This window comes from Syngnathus acus, chromosome 21, assembly GCF_901709675.1.
Source record: "Syngnathus acus chromosome 21, fSynAcu1.2, whole genome shotgun sequence".
Lineage (NCBI taxonomy): Eukaryota > Metazoa > Chordata > Actinopteri > Syngnathiformes > Syngnathidae > Syngnathus > Syngnathus acus.
In genome coordinates, this window is record NC_051105.1 from 10510570 (window position 1) to 10530560 (window position 19991).

Sequence of the window (19991 nt, forward strand, 5' to 3'; positions counted from 1 at the left end):
GGACACAAAGTCGTGTGCTTATATTTTATTCACATATATTACATGTTGCATTTAATGTCCAAGTTGTACTTTCTGGCCAAAATCAGAAAGTTTGATTCTGCACCTACAGTAATGTACTGTTGTCTCTTCAATCATACACACGAGAGCTTTCCATCACAATTTACACTCATTGATTATTTGCTGACGGCCATTTACAAAGTGGGTACTGCAAACGTGATGACAAAGTGAAACATGGTAAACATAAAAGCAGCATGCGTGACTTCTGCAAGTTTTACTTTTTTTAATTCAAGTGTCAACTTAAACCAAAGAAAAAAAATAACGGCAGCACGTTTGACGCCAGTAATACCGGCGCTTACTTTATCCTCACTCTGATCAAAACGTCTCACAGGCACGACTGGATGAACTTACTCTGCTCCAAAAAAAAAAAAAAACTGATTGAAAAGAAGCTAAGACACTTCAAGAATAGCGGGTCAAAAGATGTCATGCACAGTGTAAAGTGATGAGTCTCCCAATTTTTAAAAAAAAAAAAAGTCAAAATATAATGTTGGAATGAAACTACAAATCACAGCTAGGTGACAACTTTTCCGATTGACTTGATCTACAATGTTCTGGCTTATTTGGTAGAATTTTTAGTCACAGCTTTCAGTAAGTAAACAACTCAAACTGAAGTTGCTAAACTGTCTTTTATATCAATTCATAGTTTGCCTTCGTTTTAGCATACGTTTTTTTCTGATATTGTTGATTGTTTATTCTTTGTTAAAAAAATACACGGGAAGAGGACCATGAAAAAAATATGAAACTGCAAAACTATTGAGGGGCAAAAAAAACAACAACAAAGCGCAATTATATGGTTTTGTTGAGCTTATTCTCCACACATCACCAGAAAAAAAGAAAAAAGCAGAGCTCAGGCAAGACTTCAGTGAGTGTAATAATGTGGCCGCGTGTGAGTCTTAACCAACATTCCCAGCGACCCAAGTAAAACCTCAATGCGCAACCTTCACAAAAAAGTTAAAATTACTTGAACAATGAGCAGCAGCATTTATTTAAATATCTAAAACTTTCAACAGCCAAAAAAAAAAAAAAAAAAAGAAAATTCCTGAGGATGGATTGCAACTAGACCCACAAAAAGAGGTTTTTTTTTTGCTCTTTTGCAAAAAAACGCCATAGTGTGTTGATGTCATATAGTAATAATGCGTCTGCACCCGTCAGGATCTTGAAACCCATACCAGAATTGGGATTAAAAGGGATATTCATTAACATCATCAGAAACGGTGCATTATTGCAAGGATAATCATCATATATATGTTTATATCGTATATCCAAATAAATACCAAAGCCTTCTACAGCCTACTCCAAACATCTCTGGGAAAAGTTGTGCTTTTTTTGTTTTTTGTTTGAATTTCATGTGTCCGAATTATTCTTTTCCCCTCTGTTGATAACGACATGATAAAATAATGAAACGCACACACGTGTTAATCCTTCGGGCTCGTGATTGTACGCCAAACTTCACGCAAATTGAGGTCATGGCACCGACACTAGTGGAAGATTTTGAGTGGAGTCAAACATGGCAGACACTCGGGCAAAAAAAAAAAAAAAAAGACACAAATTGCAAATAGACTTCTTCTTTGTGACGGGCTGCAGTTTTAAAGTGGGGGTGGGTTGTTTTGTTTAGAGTCCATTATAGTGAGGCCCCCAACGCTTATTGATGTGATCAAAGGTGTGTGAAACCCACTGTTGCTCCAACACTCGATATCGCTCTTCACACAAAAAGAGAGGTTTTCCACGGCTGAGAGAAAGAAAATAGGGAGGGAAGACAAGGGTGAGCTCTGCAGGGACTGAAGTATGTTTTTTTTTTTTTTAACTATTAAAATCTAACAAATTTAACCCATTGGAATGAACGAAAACGCCACTAATTTGTTTAAACCCCCCTAAAAATATGCAAATATGTTTTTATTCGGGGCTCGGACAGCACCGACATCAGCATTTTCTTGAGGTCATCCGGTAAGTTGATAGCCTGTCTTATTTTTTAACGTATTACACATTCCCAATAAAAAAACGATAACATTTCATTGTTAGCAATACGCTAGTATTATTATTATTATTACGCTCGTATTATACTGCCCCCTTGTGGCATGCCACTGGGCACTGAAGCATGAAATAATGATCTGCAAACTTTGTTGTTTTTCTTACGGAGTAGGAACAAATTGGAATTTTCATTCATTTCAATAAGGATGCGGTGCAAGCCTTCATTTCAATCTCCATTCTAAGCTAACTGTCAGCAGTGTGTGTGGGCAGTACCGTAAATCCCGATCCTCCTCTCCGTGGGCATCGAGGTAAACGGAACCCCAGAGACAAAAGCGATGTCCACGGATGATGATGATGACCGAGGCGTTAATCAGTAGAAAGATGCCCGTAGCAGCGCCACAGTGTTGGGAGTGCTACGCAACGAGAAGCATTGTGTCAACACCGACGACGTGGAGCTGCCATTTGAAAAGGGGTAACGCTCGAGTGACTCACCAAAACACATTCACAGATACCCTGCTGCTTGCAGCAAACCCCTTTGAGACAAACAAAGGCGCCGCAGACGAGGCAGAGCGCGGGGTCCTTTGGCACCTTTTTACAAACAGTGCAGGATTTCCTGTGGTAGTACTGGAAGATGATATTGTAGTTGTCAGGCAGCTGGAGGAGGCGGGGCGGTGCCCACTGAGGATCCTGAACTAGCAAGGTCTTCACATGAGACAAATGAGAGAAAACATTTCGCTAGCCCCACATTTTGCACAAGCATTTGTTTTTGTTCTAGGTTGAGACGGAAGTCCAAGGTTGCTTACCAGCGCTTGCTCTGCCTGCACCTGAGGGAGCCTTTTGACCTCACCACACCACTGCGTGACCAAGTCGAAAGCGCCGACCGCCCACTCCAGACACGAGGCACTGTTCACAGGATTTGAAGCCACGGAGGCTGCAGGTGTGAGCCCCAAGCACATGGCCAGGGACGAGAACTCTTCCTGCTCCTGGGAATGTCAATAGAATAGAGTCAGAAAAAAAGTATGACAATGAAATTTCTGGTGTTTTGACCACACAATAATCTCATCACTGTTGATTACAACTAATTTAGGGAAAACAAATGGCGTCACTAAGGACTAGTCACCAAGCAGCCAGTGAGGTTGTCCCCGTAAAGATGATGCTGCAGAAGGCAGGCGAGGCGAAGGAAGGGCAGGCAGTACTGCTGGAGGCTGAACTCCACAGACTGCGGGGACCACACGCTGGAGCTCAGCTGCAGAGGGGACGGACGGCGACAGTCGATCAATAACCAGATGACAGCTTAATGATAATATAGCTTGATAAATATCTCGGAGTGAGATATTTGTCGAATCACTGTAATGTATTGTTTGGCGGGAAATGCGTGCAGGAACTCACCATGATGTCTTCCGTGTTGGCTGCATAGAGACTGTCGCATTTGGACAACTCGCTGATAACGTGACCGAGCAACGCCTCAAAAGATGTGTCTGCATTTGCACGGGCCTAAAAAAAAACCCATCAATGTAATCTTGATCTTATCAACACACAACTTCGACTGCTCAGAAGAAATAAATCAATAATGTGAATCTAATCTACAAAATAAGCAAATTCCTCATAATAGTTGTACTATGTTCATCTTGTTTTCAATTGTCAATTATTTTACTGGTTCTTTTATCACAAACAAATTATTTATCAGAGCCTTCATCAGAGTAGGCGGAAGTGATAGCCGAAACATGTCAGGTAATGAAACCTAAATAATTTGTTGGTGATAAAAGAACCAGTAAAATAATAAGCAAATTCCTCTTTGACAACGTTCACTTATAGCGGATTGACTAAATATAAAGAAAAATTCTTCTATAGGAATGGACTAACTTGAAAGTAGAGCAAGTACTAAAACGTGATGGAAACAACGACAGTGTCTACTTGATTCATTTCTCAAAGGACTCGTTCAATAGGCGAGTCATTATACTGTGACGGATCCGGACAAAGCTTGCATGGCGGCCTTAAGTGTTCTCACACCTAATGGGGCGTAAAGCCAGAAAAAATAAAAAAAAATAATTCAAACTTGTCACGCTAACCTGACGTCCACTGTGACAATTCAACTGCATTTACATCATGCTTAGTGTAAGATGTCAACGATTGTCCACAGCAGTACTGAATGTGTGTTTCAAAATAAAATTCGCATTGCTGGGCAGGTTGGTTTGTATAAAGGGAGCGCTGCAATCATTCATCACGCGCAAGGTAGAAGAATATAAAACAGAAGACTTATCGCATCGGATGTCCTTTGTTCAAGATTTATACAAGCCAGTCCGAGCCTTGTCTACGTCATTTTCGTGATTGTTTAGTAGTGAGATTCCAAACGTAGATCAAAGACACATGCAAAGTTCGCTTTTGACATTCGAGCCAGCCGCTCACCAATTCCAATTTAATTGGGTGAAGACAAATAGTCAATTAATGCAACACTCTCCAGCAGTCACGCTATTCAAGATAATGAAGATCGATATCGTTGCCTGTGGAACGCGCATAAATGAAACGGAAAAGGGCTTCATTCGCCATAAACAATGATTTACGGACATGGTGCCTGCGAGCGCATGCAGAGCAGAAAAACAAGAGAGATCATTTATGGCTGGCCTTTGACCTTTTTGGCTGCGCCAGTTGAACACCAGGCCTGCCTTTCTTCCGGCCTCAGCTTGGTTGAGAGCGTCGCCAGCGCCTGGATGAACTGCAGGTTGTAGAGCATCTTCACCACACAGGTAAAATGTTCTGCAGGGGGCGAGAGAGTTAAATAAAACGTGACAAGGCGCATATACAAAATTGGGGTTTGTTTATGAAATACCAACAAGATATAACACCGATGTATAATAAAAGTACAGATTATGAGCCCATTATGTTTTTCGCTTCCTGATTAGCTCATTGTCATGTAATCGGATCATTTATTGTGTTTGTTAGTCACTCAATTGCAAATCATTACAATCCTCCCCCCCCCCCCCCCCCCGAGGTGTAGGTAATTTTACAGACGAACTCCAGCTTGAATAATCCCGATTTCTATGTAGCGAGAGTCTGCCTTGTCCTTGAAAGCAGTCAATCAAATTGAGGCAGTAATAAAATGAGTCATTAAACATGAGTGCAGCTTGACAGCAAGCTCTTTAGGCGGCCGATGAAGGAGATACTGCGACAAGCTTGAGAAGAAGGACACGCCGACCCAAAACCACCCTTGAAAAGCAATTTTTCCCCTCTGTACTTGTGTGTTTGCTTTTGTCCTTCACTAAATATTGAAAAACTCGCCTATCTGCTGTTTTTATGCTCAAGCTAAAACACAATCACCTTCTATTTGCATTTTTGCGCCAAGCGACTATGTAGGAATTGAAGGAAGGAGCTTCATTTGGTCAGGTTGAATGTAAACAAACGACTGTTGCCATCTTGTGGCATCTATTGGCAATCGCGAGTCTTTTTGGTGTGCAATTAACCTTAAATAAAAAGGACAAAATCAGAAAGTGTACCTTTTCGCAGGGGCTGCGGCATCGTGAGCACAAAGATAATCAGCAGGGATGGAACATCTCGAAACAGCATGGGTACTTCGGGTCTTTCCTCATCAAAACCACTGCAAAACAAAATGTTGACATGTTTCTTTTTTTCCCCCAGCATTAAAGATTTTTTTTTTTCCCTTGACAAAAAAAAAAACGTCATCAAACAAAAGTGTTTGCCTAATGCATTCCTTGTACAGTTTTGTTGTGTGCCAATTCCAATCAAGCGTCTTTTTTTTCCTGTTGACAATTAAACTCTGCACTCTTGAGAGGCCTCGGGAGATTTGAATGAGAGGGACTGCACTTAAGGTATAATACCCTCCATTACCACAGCACTCAGCGGTTAATTCCACAGTGCATTGATGGAAAGCCTTTATGGATGCAGCTCTCGAGCACGGTGCACAGTATGTGTTTTTTTTCTTCCGCAATTCTTTCCTCTCCCACTGATCAAATAAAAAGGGCTAAAATGCATCTCTCTCTCTCTCTGTCCTATTTAGCAAGCCTGGTTCATCTCGAGGCCCCCCTCGGGGCGTCAATGACACAGCTCGCCCCCGAAACCTCGACAAAGTATTTTTAAGCGGCAAATGGCCCCTGTGAGAATACGGCGTGCCTGCGAGCAATTTTAGCATAACAAGTGTGAAAGCAGCATGAGGGGAGGAGCAGCTCTCGCTTTGCAACATCTTTTGTGAACATGATAATAATGCACTGCCGCACATCTGTGACTAAAGACGGAAAAGATAGCAAAACAGGGTCTTGTATTTTTTTTTTTTTTGCTTAGTGCATTACAGAACGAGGGCACAATTGGGGTCTGTGCTCAAGTGCTGTGCTGGTGGAGAACACGCAGCAGCGGCGCACTGAATTAGACGGGGGTCGTTTCACTCTCTGTGGAGTGCCCGGTAATTTGCCAGATGTAGCAATTATAGCGGTAGCTATGGAAACCCTACATGGTCCATTTTCTGTATTTAGCTTCTCTTTTGTGCGACGGAAAATCTGTTGGGGGCAGGAGAGCTGGTGTTTTAAGAAAGGTCCTTTGATTGCTTGATGACGTCAGGGAGCAATGTAGCAGGGATGGAAGAGGCAGTGATTTGCTTCCGCCCCGAAAAATCTTTTTTAGAAAAGAACATTGCTCACTCTGTCTCTCTGCTTTGTGTAAGTTGAGTCAGTTTCGTCCAAGGGTTGTAAGCTGAATCAATGCTGTACAGACGCATGTGCATGGCTAACACATGAAACAGCTGATCTGAAATAGAAAAAGAAACAGCGTTATTTTTACCTCGTCAAAAATATTTCCTAAATTGTGTTCACATGGCTCAGAATAACAAAACTAATTTATGACTGTCATGTAGCAGAGAGCAGGGAGCCTAATTTGTCATTATGTGAAGCTAGTAAATTGAACTAGCAGTTATAATAAAAAAGTACAAGTCGGTTTGAAAACAAGTCCATTACTCGGAGTTTTATAAGTAATTTATCAGGTGCACAACTCATGGCCTACGTTTTTTATGCCTTTCACGGGAAAGTATGTGACTAGACTGCAGAAAAGTGCTTTGCAATACAGTCGGACTTTTGTAGAGGCCCAATAATTGGAGCAACACTGCCCCCTACAGGACCATTTAGGCACAGCTAAAGAAACTACACGTTTTTTCCCCCCTCTCATGACAAGAATTAAATTGATACTCAAAATTGGAAAAGCAATGTTTTGTGGTGCATGAAATCAAGAAGATTGCGATTTTCAGATTAAATCAAACAAACAAAAAGCATACAAGACCATCGTCGCACATCAATAAAGCTGTTAACTTGAATGACCTGCACTTTCTACATTGGCTACAAGGCATCATTGGAGCGTACCAGCCGTTCACCTGCAAATCAGTTCCGTCAAGAAGAGGGAAGTGAACACTAATGCATAGCAAGTGAGGGAATTTATCTGCTTGGTTAATGTCGCTCAAAGCCTCAGACGGCTCCACAGTGAAGCTCCTTGCAGCCACTCGGGGACGACAGGCCATTTGTCTGCGGGAGCCTCAACTTTGACAGGTTCATTTCCAAACTAAAAATAGTGTGTGCGTGCGCGTGTGTGTGTGTGTGTGTGAGACGCAGCCTTTCATCTGGCCACATCACCTGCAACGTCCACACGTTTATCTACGCGTTCATTCACAATTGATTGAAGTTCCAGATTTAAGTCATGACTATGTATGGTTGTAGTGATAGCCCAGCTTTTTTTTATTTTTTTTAAGATTCAGCCCAAGATCACTTCTGCCTTCTATATTAGATGCTTGTTGTCAACCATGACACCTGGGCCATCAGTAGTAAGATAGCATCTATCGTTGTTTGGGTTCTTTTTATGGCTCAGGAATGACACGGATGGATGAGTTGGAGCTTGCAATCTGACAATTTGTAATAGAGGAGAAAATGTACACTCATAGAATTCAGAATTTTATCCCAGGAAAATAGTCTGGTCTGACTTCCTCTGATTTATTCAAACGGGAATTACTGGCCACCCTCCAACCAATCATAACTAATCAATATTAAGTAGGTAGCATGTCAGAAGAATGTACAGAAATTGATATGATTGTATATATTTCCTACGATCATTATTTTTTCATTTTAATGGGAAGCCAACATGTAAAACTTCATCCTGCATGTCATTCTAATAAAATGGAAGAAGGTGTGACTAAATACTTACTGAGACAAGAGCGCTTGGCGGCCGCACTGGCACCACCGCAACACAAGTTGCCTCCCCGGTACACCAGTTCTAATTCCAGGTTGGTCCTGCGGAGGCACAATTTAAAAAATTGCATATATACTCAACCTTTAACAGTCCATACTGAACATCGATGGGTGCTACAAAAATAAACGTCATCCGTCTCCCACGAGCCATTTCTATGGGCCAGCAAAGCGGGGACCAATTCTTGAGTTTCCTAAGAGAGAGTGTGTGTGTGTGTGGGGGGGGGGGAGCAATTTCAGATAGATAATGCAGCCACAACAGAGCTCCATCTGGCTTTTGCTGATAAGAGCACCCTTGTGACAGAGGAATTTTCCCCTCTTCAGGCAATTTGCGCTGTTCATTGAACTTCAGAGAGTCAGGGTGAAGGGCTGAGGGGAAATCGTAGCAGTAGGTGAGCAAAAGGTTTTGGAATACAACAGGGCTAAGGCCATTCAAAAAGTCTTGCGTCGTGTAGGTCACAGGAGTCCAATGTGACTCTTACCTTGCCAAGGAGTACATGAAGAGGAAATCATTGTCAGGGGATCCAGGGTTCTTGCCATAGTCCATGTACTTCTTCTGGGTAGTGTTCTTAATATCTTTGATGACCAACTCCATCTCTTTACTCAAGTTGGACTCCATCTACGGATGAATCGGAATTAGCACAACAACACCATTAGCTGTTCAAGGTCAACCACGTGTGAATATGACTTACTGGGAAAAGGCCTAATTTGTCTTGAAGAGCTTCCACTTCCTTTATTAGCACACTGGTCTTTTTGTTTGTGGGAGTGTGCCACGCGCCGGCCTCGGAGCTTCGTCCCGGTCGACACGGAAGGACGCTGTTGGCGAATTGACGACAGAGCGGGCAGGTGAACTCGCCCTTGTCGACAGAGAATCCTTGTAGGACCTGATCATTCTAAACAAGGAAAAAAAATGAATGACCTAGCGGCAAATCAAGCGTTCATTAAAAGTCATGGCTTCGCTATCTAATCGATGGCATGATTAATGATGCTAAATACAAATCGATTCTGTTCCCATCAATCAGCTAAACAAATGGACATATATCATCATCACGTTATAAGGACGAGCACATTGACTTTACCCTCAGAGATTCCATGTATGACTTGTGGCAATCGATATGCAAAGTGTGTCCGCAGGTCTGCACGTAGACGCCCCCGTCCCAACCGATGGACACCGACTGCAGGCAGGAGCTCTGCAGCATCGAAAGGGGGGGGGGGAAAAAGATCACATCCATCAACCTGATGAACGTCAGTCATATTAATAACTTCAAAAATAAAACTAATGCATGCTCGAAATTGAGTTCGACTCTAAAAGCATTGAGAGTGCTTTTTAGACAATTTCCTCCTAGTCTGGCAGATTTTCAGGGTCACCTACATCCTTGAAGAACCGCTGTAAGAGGGAAAGTCGGACGTCATGAGCCACGGCACACGTGTCGGCGGAGTAAATGTGCTCTTCGTCACTGGTGGGGAGATTCTTTGCCTCTGCGTTCTTGCAGCGATGTCCGAGCACTGAAAGACATTTTCCAAAGGCTTATTAATTATGCTTTGGACAATTCAAAATGTTGACTCAACTTTATACTGGGAGGAAATTGTTGTAAAAATATGCAGCTGTACCCGACGAGGCCTGCAGGAGAACAACGAGGCCAGTGGGTCTGTCTTCGGTGGAAGGTCCACTCTGTCCACAGATCACACAGTCATAAAGAACTTCGGACTCCAACACCTCAGACGTTCCCAGGTCCATGGCTGCCTCCGTTTCTGGTGATTCTGGCACAAATCAAATTATTCAAAGAATAAATATCATACAATAGGCATATTTGTGCTTCATCTTTACCTTTCTGCACTCACTAGATGTCCCCCGATGCAACAAATAATTACTCCATTATAAACATATTTTACCTGACTGGACATTCAATTTTCTAAATGAGGTTTAAATGTTAAGAACTGCGTTTATCGGTAAATATTGAGCATAAATGTCACCTTGTGTTGATTTATGACTCTTGGGGAGAATAGAAGTTAGCAAAAGGTCACTGTGGCAGCTTTTTGCCGCAGGCTGCCTCAGTGCTTGTGCTCATATGCTGAAGGTGAAATGACAAGGCAACACAAATTGTATTTTTCCAGCATCAAGGCTGCGTAACCTCCAGAGTGTACAAGTGTTGTTTGTGCGATAGATTGAATACGTCTCTATATTGAGCTTGTTCAAAGTGCTTGTGTGGTTAATGGAATTACTATTCGGTTCTGTAGTAGGCCGACTCGCCTTCAAGTTGAAGGCTGCAAAAGTTGAAGGCTGCAATGCACCAAAGTGTTCAGATAACCGAACATTAGAGACAAACCAAAAAAAAAGGCTTAATAAACCTGAATCACTAATACTATGTAAAAATAATGCCCACTGAAATTTTGTATTGTATTCATCCGGGCGACACATTGTTGCAAGGACGCAGCACAGTGGGCTTCAAATAAAATCACAGCTCAGCAGGAAGCGTGTACACAGAGGTCACAATAGTCCGCCGTCTAGTCGCGGCAGTCATTCTTCATTCACTAAACATACTGTGTCAGAGGGGTCCTGGGAGTCCAGCCCACTATTAGCACAAACATCCCCTGTGCCCTCCACCGCCAGCCTCCCGTGACAGAATTCAATTCTCCGTTTGGGCTAACAGGCCACAAGCTCACCCTCACCTAAGAACATCTCTAGAGGCCCCAGTGTTGCAACTCTAAGGTAATAACGTGTTTAGAAAGGTCTTGTATACATCATTTATGGGGACCTGGCAGAAATCTTTCTTACCAACATCCATAGCTGTCTCCATGAAACTCTTCTGTCTGGAGGCAAATTCGGCAAGCAGCTTCTGTTGCCTCTCTCGAGCCCTCTGACGCCTGAGAAGAAAATATTAGGAACTAATGCATTGCTCTTACGTGTAAAGTAATGCAAGAATTGACCTCAAGTTCAAAAAGCACATTAGCAGTATGTCTCCAAAGTATCAAATTGACACTTTGAGGACACGCATTTTGTCAAACTAATGATTGCGTGCAGATGTGGTTGTTTTGAAAGTGCTCTAGAAATAAAGTTGAGATGGATTAAGATCCGGGCTGTGAACTCCCAAGCTTACTTGAAATTAAGTCTCTCATTTGGGGACATAAAAACCACTGACAGCTCAATCACTTTTCCTGATGGCTTAATGAGTGGCTCCTCATTTTCACTTGGGGATTAATGCGCTGCTACCTGATGGTTGTCAAGGAAGGAGAGAAAAAAAAAAACTCCAGGACATATTAAATGAAGAGCATATGTATTTTACAAGTCTTCATCATTATTGGGGAAACTAAATTCATGGAATTTGTATGAGTGTTGGATACGGTGCATATTTCACAATATAAATATATCAAGTGGCTTAATGGACCAGATTTCTTTTTTTTATAGTACATAACTATTCTGCAAAGCCACTTGATTATAGTCTCAAATAGTCCCTTCTCCCTCTGGGGAGAGCCAAGTGAAGGCCGATAAAGTGCAGTGTTGAATAAATAGCAAATCACATTAATGGAAATCAATTTGAGGAGGTGGAGGAAAAACAGTGTTACCTTTCTTCTTTGTCCATGGCTTTCTTGTCTGTTGGACTGTTCTTTTTTGGTGGCACAGGAGGACACACCTTTCCGCAAATGTCTTGGATGCTCCGCTTGATTTGGCAGCTGCGCGTGGCCGCCTTGGTGAGGATCCGCTCGATGGCCGTAATGCCATCGCCGTGAGCGTGACGGCTGGTGTCCATATTATCTAACCAGGATTCCGACAGCGAGTTCTGCTTGGACGACAGCTTCTGGTGCAGCTTGACCAGGAGGGAGAGCATGCTCTCCCTTATCTCCAGGATCTCAGTCACCAGCTGCGGGGGCGTACCTGGCGGCACCCAGCGAGTGGACGAACTCTTGGGCCTGACGACCAGGCTGGCCTCCGAACTGCTGCGGTTGATGATCTCCTGGAACTTCCTTCGGCGCTCTGCTACCAGGCTGAACACCTGAGCTTCCCGCAGGTTCTGTTATGACAGGAGTAGATATTGTTATTTTTTTACATTTTATTTATCCAATATTTACTTATTTATTTATTTACTTACTTACTTATTTGCTATTTATTTTTTATCGATTAATTTATTTGGAGAAACTACAACAATCCATTTTTGATAGAGATTTTATGGGACTATTTGTGAGATACAACGTGCGCATCACAACACAAACTATACAAAGAGAGTAAAGACTACTTCCTCCTCCACCTGCACTTGGGTGCGCCGCTAAATCACCATCCCTCAGCCTGACAACGATAATAAACCAATGGACTGAGATGGATTGGAAGGATCCTAGTCAAATAGGTACATTGCACATAAAATGTCAAATTAAATAACCATTATAAAAACTCGGCCAACATTTCTCTATCAGCCTTGCTGATAGTGCTACAGACAGAGCCATTACCCGGGGAGTCATCGTGAAGTGCCCTACCCATCTGAAGGATTGCCACGACCCGACCTGACAAAAGGACCCGCGCCGCACCGTTAAATAAACATACATCATATCCCCCGGACACGGCAACATCAATCAAACTGACATGCAGTTAAAAAGTGTTTACCCAAACCTGTATTACACACATAATTAGTTTCAGCAGGGGAACTGCTGAAGCGTGGCGCCATACAAACACCAAAGCACACCCGGGAAGACCAAACACACTCGCAAAGATTTTTTTTCTTTTTTTAAATCAGCAACGGGGTGCAAACCGCTACCTCTCTCCAATTGGCTGAAAGACGCCTGGAGTTCTGCAAAGTGAGGACATCACAGTGAACCAAGAGACTGAGATGGCAAGTTGTCTGACGGAAGCTGTTCAGTCCTTTACCTGGCCGTAGGAAGTCGCTTCCGAGCTGGTGCTGGGCGGAGCCTCGCGCTTCACTTCGGGCGCCGTCTCGGGAACTCGAACTCTCACAAAGTTGATGACGTGGTGCAGGTTGGAGATGAGGTTGGTGCCGGGGAACCAACTGTCATGACAGTGCTCTTCAATGCAAGGCTCCTGAGAACATGAAAAAAATATATACACATTTGGTCTGCGGGTTGACATTGAATTGCCGTCAATGTTACTAACCCTTACCTCATCTTCTTTGTTATCTTGAACCTGATTGTCCAAGCCCAGCTCAATTAGGTAAAGCACCATGCACAGCACGTGTTCAGACATATTCTGATGATCCATCCATATCTAAAACAAAAATACAAAAGTACCTGTTTTGTAAGAAATAATAGCTACGCAACATTGAAGTACTAACCGTCAAAAGGAGTAATGATCTTACCTTGTAAAGCAGAGTGAATATCACAATGTGCAGGGTCTTGCAGTGCAATAGTTTGATCAGGCCTTTGTAGCACGGGTGCAAGGGCGTCCTCTCCTTGTAAGGAGGCCACGGGTTGCCCGTGTGAATGCCTGACTGCTTTAAACTGGGTGGTGTAAATCCCACAGAGAAGGAGAGAGTTACTGACAGCCATAACGATGTGTAAGCTATCAAAATATGGTGATAAACATGACAAATATTCATTGATAATAGATAAATGTTGTAAAGTGTAATATTTAAAGTCATCCAATATTGGGTTGCCAAGCAGCAGCTCGCCCTCAAAAAAGTGACGACAAAATGCAATTAACTATCGGCGATCCATCCGAACTTTCAATTACATCTCCACCCAAAGGAGAAGCATTATACAAAGGTTATCTTTCCCCAATCCAATTGCAAACATGGCGTTGGGTCGTAATGGTATTGCCATTTGTTCCAATAGCATGAAGAAGGTGAACGCCGAGGATTTCTTCACCGCAACTGACACATTTGTCTCAGGACCGCAACCAAACAAGGGAGATTTCCTCAATTCTATTACAATTTTGCCTGAAATATGGATTTTTCCCCGACAGCTATTTAATTGGAAGCAATTCTAGTAGCCAATGGACCTGACCTTTCTTATCATGTCCCTCCATGAACACTAACAGATAGATGACCCGACAACACTGAAGAGGACAGCATGTGTTTGGTTTGCAAGAGAAGACTATCAAGTTATTTGCGCAAATGTCGAGTTCAACTTACAATGCTGAATACCGGTCCATTGCGGATTGCACGTCGCGTCGGTACACAGTTCTGAGAACAACCATGATGGGGTCAAACTCATTCTCCCACACTTCAGCTGTTTGAGGGGAAAAAAAAAAAGAAATGTGCCGTGTTTCCGTTATCACTAATTCTGCTTATGCGAGTGGAGTAAGACTGCCACCAAGTGGTCGGATGATAAAACTGCACATTGTTTCAATAGTAAACTGAATTTTAATCGACTGTGAAACATTGCACAGATTAATTATTTGATCATCATGACTTTACTTTAATAGCGCAGCCTACCTTTGGGCGTGTACATGCCCTGCTGCATGGAACCTCCGGGCTCAAACACCGGTGCTTTGAAATCGGCCACGGCAGAGAGCATCTCCTCAAAACTGCAGCTCCCTGGCACGATGCCACTCTTCGGATTGGGATTCTCGGGAATCTGAGAAAACGCGCTTAAGGAACATCTTGTAAGCTTTCACGTGGCGTCTCTTGAAATTGATTGAAAGGATACAAGGTCCAACAGTGAGCTGTGGGTGCGATCATTCATACACAGCTGCGAGACCATCTCAGCCCGAAGGATCTCGTCGTCTGTCATCCCTGATGGCGAGAGTGAGGAGACGTGGCATTCAAATTCATGAAATCAACTGCGTCATCAGACTTTTCTTTCTCAGCAGCCATCAGAGGGTCATAATTTACCACGAGAGTGGCGCTGTCAGCATTGTGACATTCTTTGTTGGGCCCCTTACCTAAATGAATGCGAAGGCTCGTCAGGATGACTAAGAAGGTCAAAGCTCCTTCCAGCATCGGTCTTTCCTGTTCGGAATCTAACACGGCGTTCTGATGCTGAGACGCCATAGTTAAAAGATCGACCACTTTGAACCTGTGGATGGCAACGATAATTCTTCTAACCATTATGTAATCTGACAGAAGCAGAAAAATGCGATGATTGGAACGCACCTCTCAAAAACACTGGAGATAAAGTAGTCAGGATCGAGTCTTGACGCGCAAACCTGCAAAACAAGCGGATGAGAATCTACATGTGACATCACGCATATATGAGCAAAATGTCCGATGTTTACTCCCAACCTGTAGCAGGTAGATGTCGGGGTCGATCATGGAGTTACAAAAGTGTGACTGCACGTAGGTCATAGCTTGTCCTTTAATCTGCAAGCCGTTTCTGACCCACATGTTGCTGTGAATCTCTGACAGACATGCCTACAAGCAAAAGTTGCAAGTCATATTATTAGGACTCATCCGAGGTCATCGACTCCTTGCAGAAACGGAAGAAGAAGACGCCAAGCATGCGCTACCTGAATCTGCAACGGATGCACCATGATCTTCATCAGCATCTCTTGGTCAGGGAGGAGGCTGTCCAGGTCCAGGCCTTGGCACTTCACAGCCTGGAAATTATTCAAATAAACCACTTATTACATTATGAGCCACTTATTACGCAAGCATAAAAATGTGGGGCTTAGCGGTCACGCATTCTGCTGCAGTTGAACATACCTTACTGAGGAACATGGCGTAGTAGCGATGGAGCGGCAAGTGAAATGTCACTTGATTTGGCAAAGGCTGCAAGAGAAACACAAGCCGTGAGAAACCTGGAGAGAGAAACGCTCGTCTGCCTTCCGAAAGCTGAGCCTTCTTAAACTTCACCTCGTCGTTGAAGCTGATGGCATCGAACCAGATCTGAAGTGTCTCCAAACAGTAGCGTACCACAGTTTTAGTATACTCCTGAGTCTCCTGAGGACACACGTGTTCAGTAAGTTCACCTTGGAGCGTCGAGTCCAAGTGTGACAACACGGCCAGAACTTACTTTGACTTTGCAGTGCGTCAAAAGTCCCCACATGGGTTGCGCGCAGGCCTCCAGCTCGGCCGCGAACGCCGCATAGTATGTCTGAGATTCAAATTCCACATGCTCGTTCAACTCCCGCTTATTCAGGTTCATTCCTGTCAAGGCAGAAAATGACAAAGTTTAAACAGAGGCCACCTGCTTGATTATATTTGTTTTGCATCTCGACCGTGTTGGCAGGAAACGGGCCTACGACGTTAGCAGCACGACCGAGGACATAACCCCAGCAAGAAGACACTCGAGAGTTATTTATAGCGCCGTGACTGCACATGGCAAGCGAGCGGCATAAAACACAATTCTAATTCGGTGACACGGGCTCAAGATGCGTCAGGGGTCACCAACAATCATTGCAACAAAACAAATGACACGTGTTGGAGGGTACAACTAAGGACGTACCTTGGAAAAAAGACACAAAGCTCATCCACAGCATCAACAAGGAATGGTCTTCAAGGAACTTTTTGGCAACACTTTGGTGTGATAAGATGTTGATAAAATCACTAACTAAGGGCCAGTATGTGTTATTCTTCAACAGAGCCTCACTGCAGTTCACCACAACATGGCGACTGTTTTCTTCATCTGGGGAAAAAAAAAAGGAAGTATAATTCAAACCAATGAAGGCCCGGACATTGTGAGTTTTCAAATTGAGTAGTTACCCTGGAGTTCACTTTTAATAAGGCAACTCTCCATCATGTAAAGGAGGACAGTGACCATGATGTCCAGCAGCTGACACTCCTCGGTCACATGACGAGCCAGTTCCTCGTTGCTGAACAATTGCACGCTGATATGTACAATACGGTTGGACATGGTGTCCGACTCGTGGCTTTTCATCAGGGTTTTCATGATGAATGCGTAATGCTGAACAAATGTTTTGGTAAAAGTGATCTGCCCAAAACAAAAACAACATGAGTTACATTGCTGCAAAACAACGAGATGATAAATTGTTCCTTACCTTGTAATCTTGATCCGGCAACATGTTCAGCAAGAAGGTGACCTTCTTCTGAGGAAACTCATATTTGATTGTCCAAAACAGGAGCTCCTCCAAAAAACATTTATGCTTCAAACATTCAATGATCGACAAGTCTGAGGGCGGGAAAAGACGCATAATAAGAAGAGCAGTTGACAAATGTGTATTTTCTTCATATTACCTTTTGTACTGCTACTCAGCTTGACCCTCTTTCTCTTGCCGACAGATTGTCCAGCGTCTTGGTCCTCCTGCGAATGCGGGGGAAGAAAATACACTCGGAATAAAAATCTGTGCAATCTGATCATTTGGATAATTTGGAATAAATAATAAAAACTAAAAAAAACTTTACAGTGGAACCATTAAAGGCAAGTTTGATGGATAATAATGTTTACAAAAAATCCCTGCGCAGTTAATTGAGATTTTATTATAGCGACAATTTGACCCTTATGAAGATCAATTTAGATGATCCACTGTAACATTTGAAAACAGGATCTTTGTACAAACCTCTTTGCTCGACTCATCTGGGCTCCCCGGTGCTGCGGATCCTAAAAGTGAAAGTTGAGCATAGCTAGTTCATGAAGACTGTAAAGTCAACGACTCAAGAAATAATATTTGATATAAAAAGTCTGATAGGGAAAGGCAACAATGTGATGAAGAAGAAAATCTCACCCAGTAGGGCGTCAGCTCCTCCTTCCGCCCCGGCTTCACCTGTACTTTGGGCCTTGTCCTCCACAGACACCAAGCCAGAATTCCTCAACGCTGCCAGATACTTCTCGTAGTTCTTTTTAGCAAACAAATTGTCTGCTTGGCCTGAAGCAGCGGTGTCAAAAGAAAAGAGGACTTAGTCATCACCTGTGTAAAGTGCTTGCTTTAATGTCATAGCAAAACCGCATTGAGCAGTTACCCATGCTCAACTCCTTGAATGTTTGCTGATTGGTCAAAATTTTGGTTAGTACAGTCCGCATTGCTCCGCCCATTTTGGTGAGCTCTTCCAGGAAGGAGATTTGAGGCTCCAGCTGCTGAAGAACCTTTTGTAGATCTCTCTCAGTTGAGCTGTCTGGTGCGGGGGAGATAAAAAAAAAAAAAAACGAGTTAAGACGCTCAGCTCTTTGTAAACATGATACCGGATGTAAACAAGATCTTGCGCAATTTATCTAGATCTGCATTTAATACGTAATAAGATACTAGAGCACAGCAATCATAGATTGGTTCAGAACTCGGAGACTTCACTTCTGTTGCGTGACTGGGCGATATAATATGTTTTATTTAACTAGTGATAACTAATAGCTCGTCCTTACCTGCTTCTGTATAGCCATCCCTCAAATACTGTATGACAGACAGGATAAAGCGAGGGAGGACCAACTCTGACATCATCAGAAGATCTCTGGGAATCGACGGGATGTTTTCTCCTGTTCTCAACCGATGCCGTCTGCAAAACCTGTTTTGTTTTTTAAAAAACAAAGACATTCTGTTGCAAATGGAAACCTTTGAGAGCAGCCAAAAATATGTGCCTCTCTTAAAGCCACTCTGAGACAAGTCTCAGGCATTTTTTGTCAATTCATTCACTGAAAAGTTAAATTCAAGATGTTTAGTTCCATTTTAAAAAGCAATATTCAAATGAAGAACATGTTGGATTTTGCCATAATGTCTGATAGGCCCCTAACAGTACAACATAACATTTAGATAGTTAATTAGTATATTTTTTAAATCTAAAAACTAACAATACTTGTTTTAAAGTCTCATCGGAAAGAGCAGGTGCAGATTTGATGCAATCGTTGTTTTACAATGAGGCAACATCATTCAACCATGCCTCCACAATTGGACGTTTTGTGTTTGTTAGTTTATCGGTTCTCCAATTATCCAACTATGTCTAAATAACCATATAACTAACTATAAGCTAGAATGATTAAGTTCAAGTTGCTAAGTGATGTTCACCATGGACGGATTCTGTAATTGCCCAATCAATGCTAACTAACATTGTCTCGCCCATTACAGACAGGAAAAGGAAAAGCGAAACTGTAATAATCAATGTGGATTTGTCGTCATTAGAAATGAAGTATCTCACCAAATGACACAAAGGTTGTATTCGTAGGTGACGACATTTGAATAAGAACGAGAAGCTCCCTTCCAAAGAGCACCTGTCACTGGCTAGCTTAGCTTAGCATATTTTAGCTTAGCATGGCTAGTCGAAAACTTGGCTTACCCACTCTCGCGCATGACATTACTGTCTCCACAATCACAGGCCCCGCCAGCCTGGCTCCGGAACATGTTGAAGTCATGACTCGTATGGTCTCCGTTGTTGAAGCACTCGGCGCACAGTGACATACAGGGGGAGATTCCACAGGTCCGGCATCGATACGCCACGAAATTGGCCGTCCAGACCAAGCCGCACAGGGTGGCGTTGTCATAAGAGCGGACCGTTTTGCAGAACTCCTCGAATGCTTCGCCTCCTGCAATTAGACATTTACACCAGTCAAGCGCTTCGGTGTCCGTGGCTGGTTTTTCGGGATTTAGCACGTCATCCAGGAGCTCGTGAATTTGTCGGAGCGCAGCGCTGTTGTCAGTCCGCTTTAAGTCTGCCTTCAGGTGGGCGGCAGTAGCTTTCTTATCCCGGCGTAACAGCGACGCCGCCATCATTCGCTGGCTTGTTGTCCACAAATTTATTTTTGTTGTCTTGCGTCCATGTTCTCGCGCGTTCTCGCGATACTTTCCGCCGTTAGGGTTCGTCGTTTTATTTTTTTATATAAAAGGGAACTGCAGCCTACGTATACACGTTCGGAAGAAAAAAGTTGCAGTTTCACACTTAATTTATGTATGCTTAGGTAGTTTATTTTATGGAA

General features: G+C 43.1%; 1 protein-coding gene across 2 annotated transcripts; it reads right to left on the reverse strand.

Moving 5' to 3' along the window:
* Positions 1–10: 10 nt before the first annotated feature.
* Positions 11–19844, reverse strand: ubr3 (ubiquitin protein ligase E3 component n-recognin 3). Of its 2 annotated transcripts, XM_037240373.1 has the most exons (40): positions 19355–19844; positions 18450–18589; positions 18056–18208; positions 17821–17961; positions 17656–17696; positions 17333–17399; positions 17137–17267; positions 16841–17069; positions 16584–16763; positions 16152–16285; positions 15992–16078; positions 15842–15907; positions 15646–15735; positions 15422–15550; positions 15293–15345; positions 15082–15215; positions 14847–14932; positions 14633–14774; positions 14330–14426; positions 13556–13697; positions 13360–13464; positions 13111–13281; positions 13001–13033; positions 11820–12265; positions 11032–11120; positions 9867–10016; positions 9628–9761; positions 9335–9445; positions 8948–9148; positions 8738–8874; positions 8215–8300; positions 6672–6777; positions 5517–5617; positions 4655–4779; positions 3415–3519; positions 3146–3271; positions 2829–3008; positions 2518–2727; positions 2299–2438; positions 11–1786 (listed from the first exon to the last, which is right to left on the reverse strand). In XM_037240373.1, exons 1-40 carry the CDS (start codon positions 19786–19788, stop codon positions 1669–1671), a joined length of 5550 nt encoding a protein of 1849 aa, XP_037096268.1. In that variant the 5' UTR covers positions 19789–19844; the 3' UTR covers positions 11–1668. The 2 variants fall into 2 exon arrangements, with proteins under 2 accessions (XP_037096268.1, XP_037096269.1); XM_037240374.1 differs by lacking the exon at positions 13001–13033.
* Between the last annotated feature and the right edge of the window lie 147 nt (positions 19845–19991).

What these genes read in the sequence shown, in the direction of transcription:
- ubr3 (XM_037240373.1), bottom strand. Translation starts at nt 19,788, where the DNA reads ATGATGGCGGCGTCGCTGTTACGCCGGGATAAGAAAGCTACTGCCGCC. An exon ending in TGCCGGATCAAGATTACAAG is followed by an intron (nt 17,070 to 17,136) that starts GTAAGGAACAAT and finishes TGTTTTGGGCAG; the next exon opens with ATCACTTTTACCAAAACATT. An exon ending in ATCTCCAGTGTTTTTGAGAG is followed by an intron (nt 15,216 to 15,292) that starts GTGCGTTCCAAT and finishes TGCCATCCACAG; the next exon opens with GTTCAAAGTGGTCGATCTTT.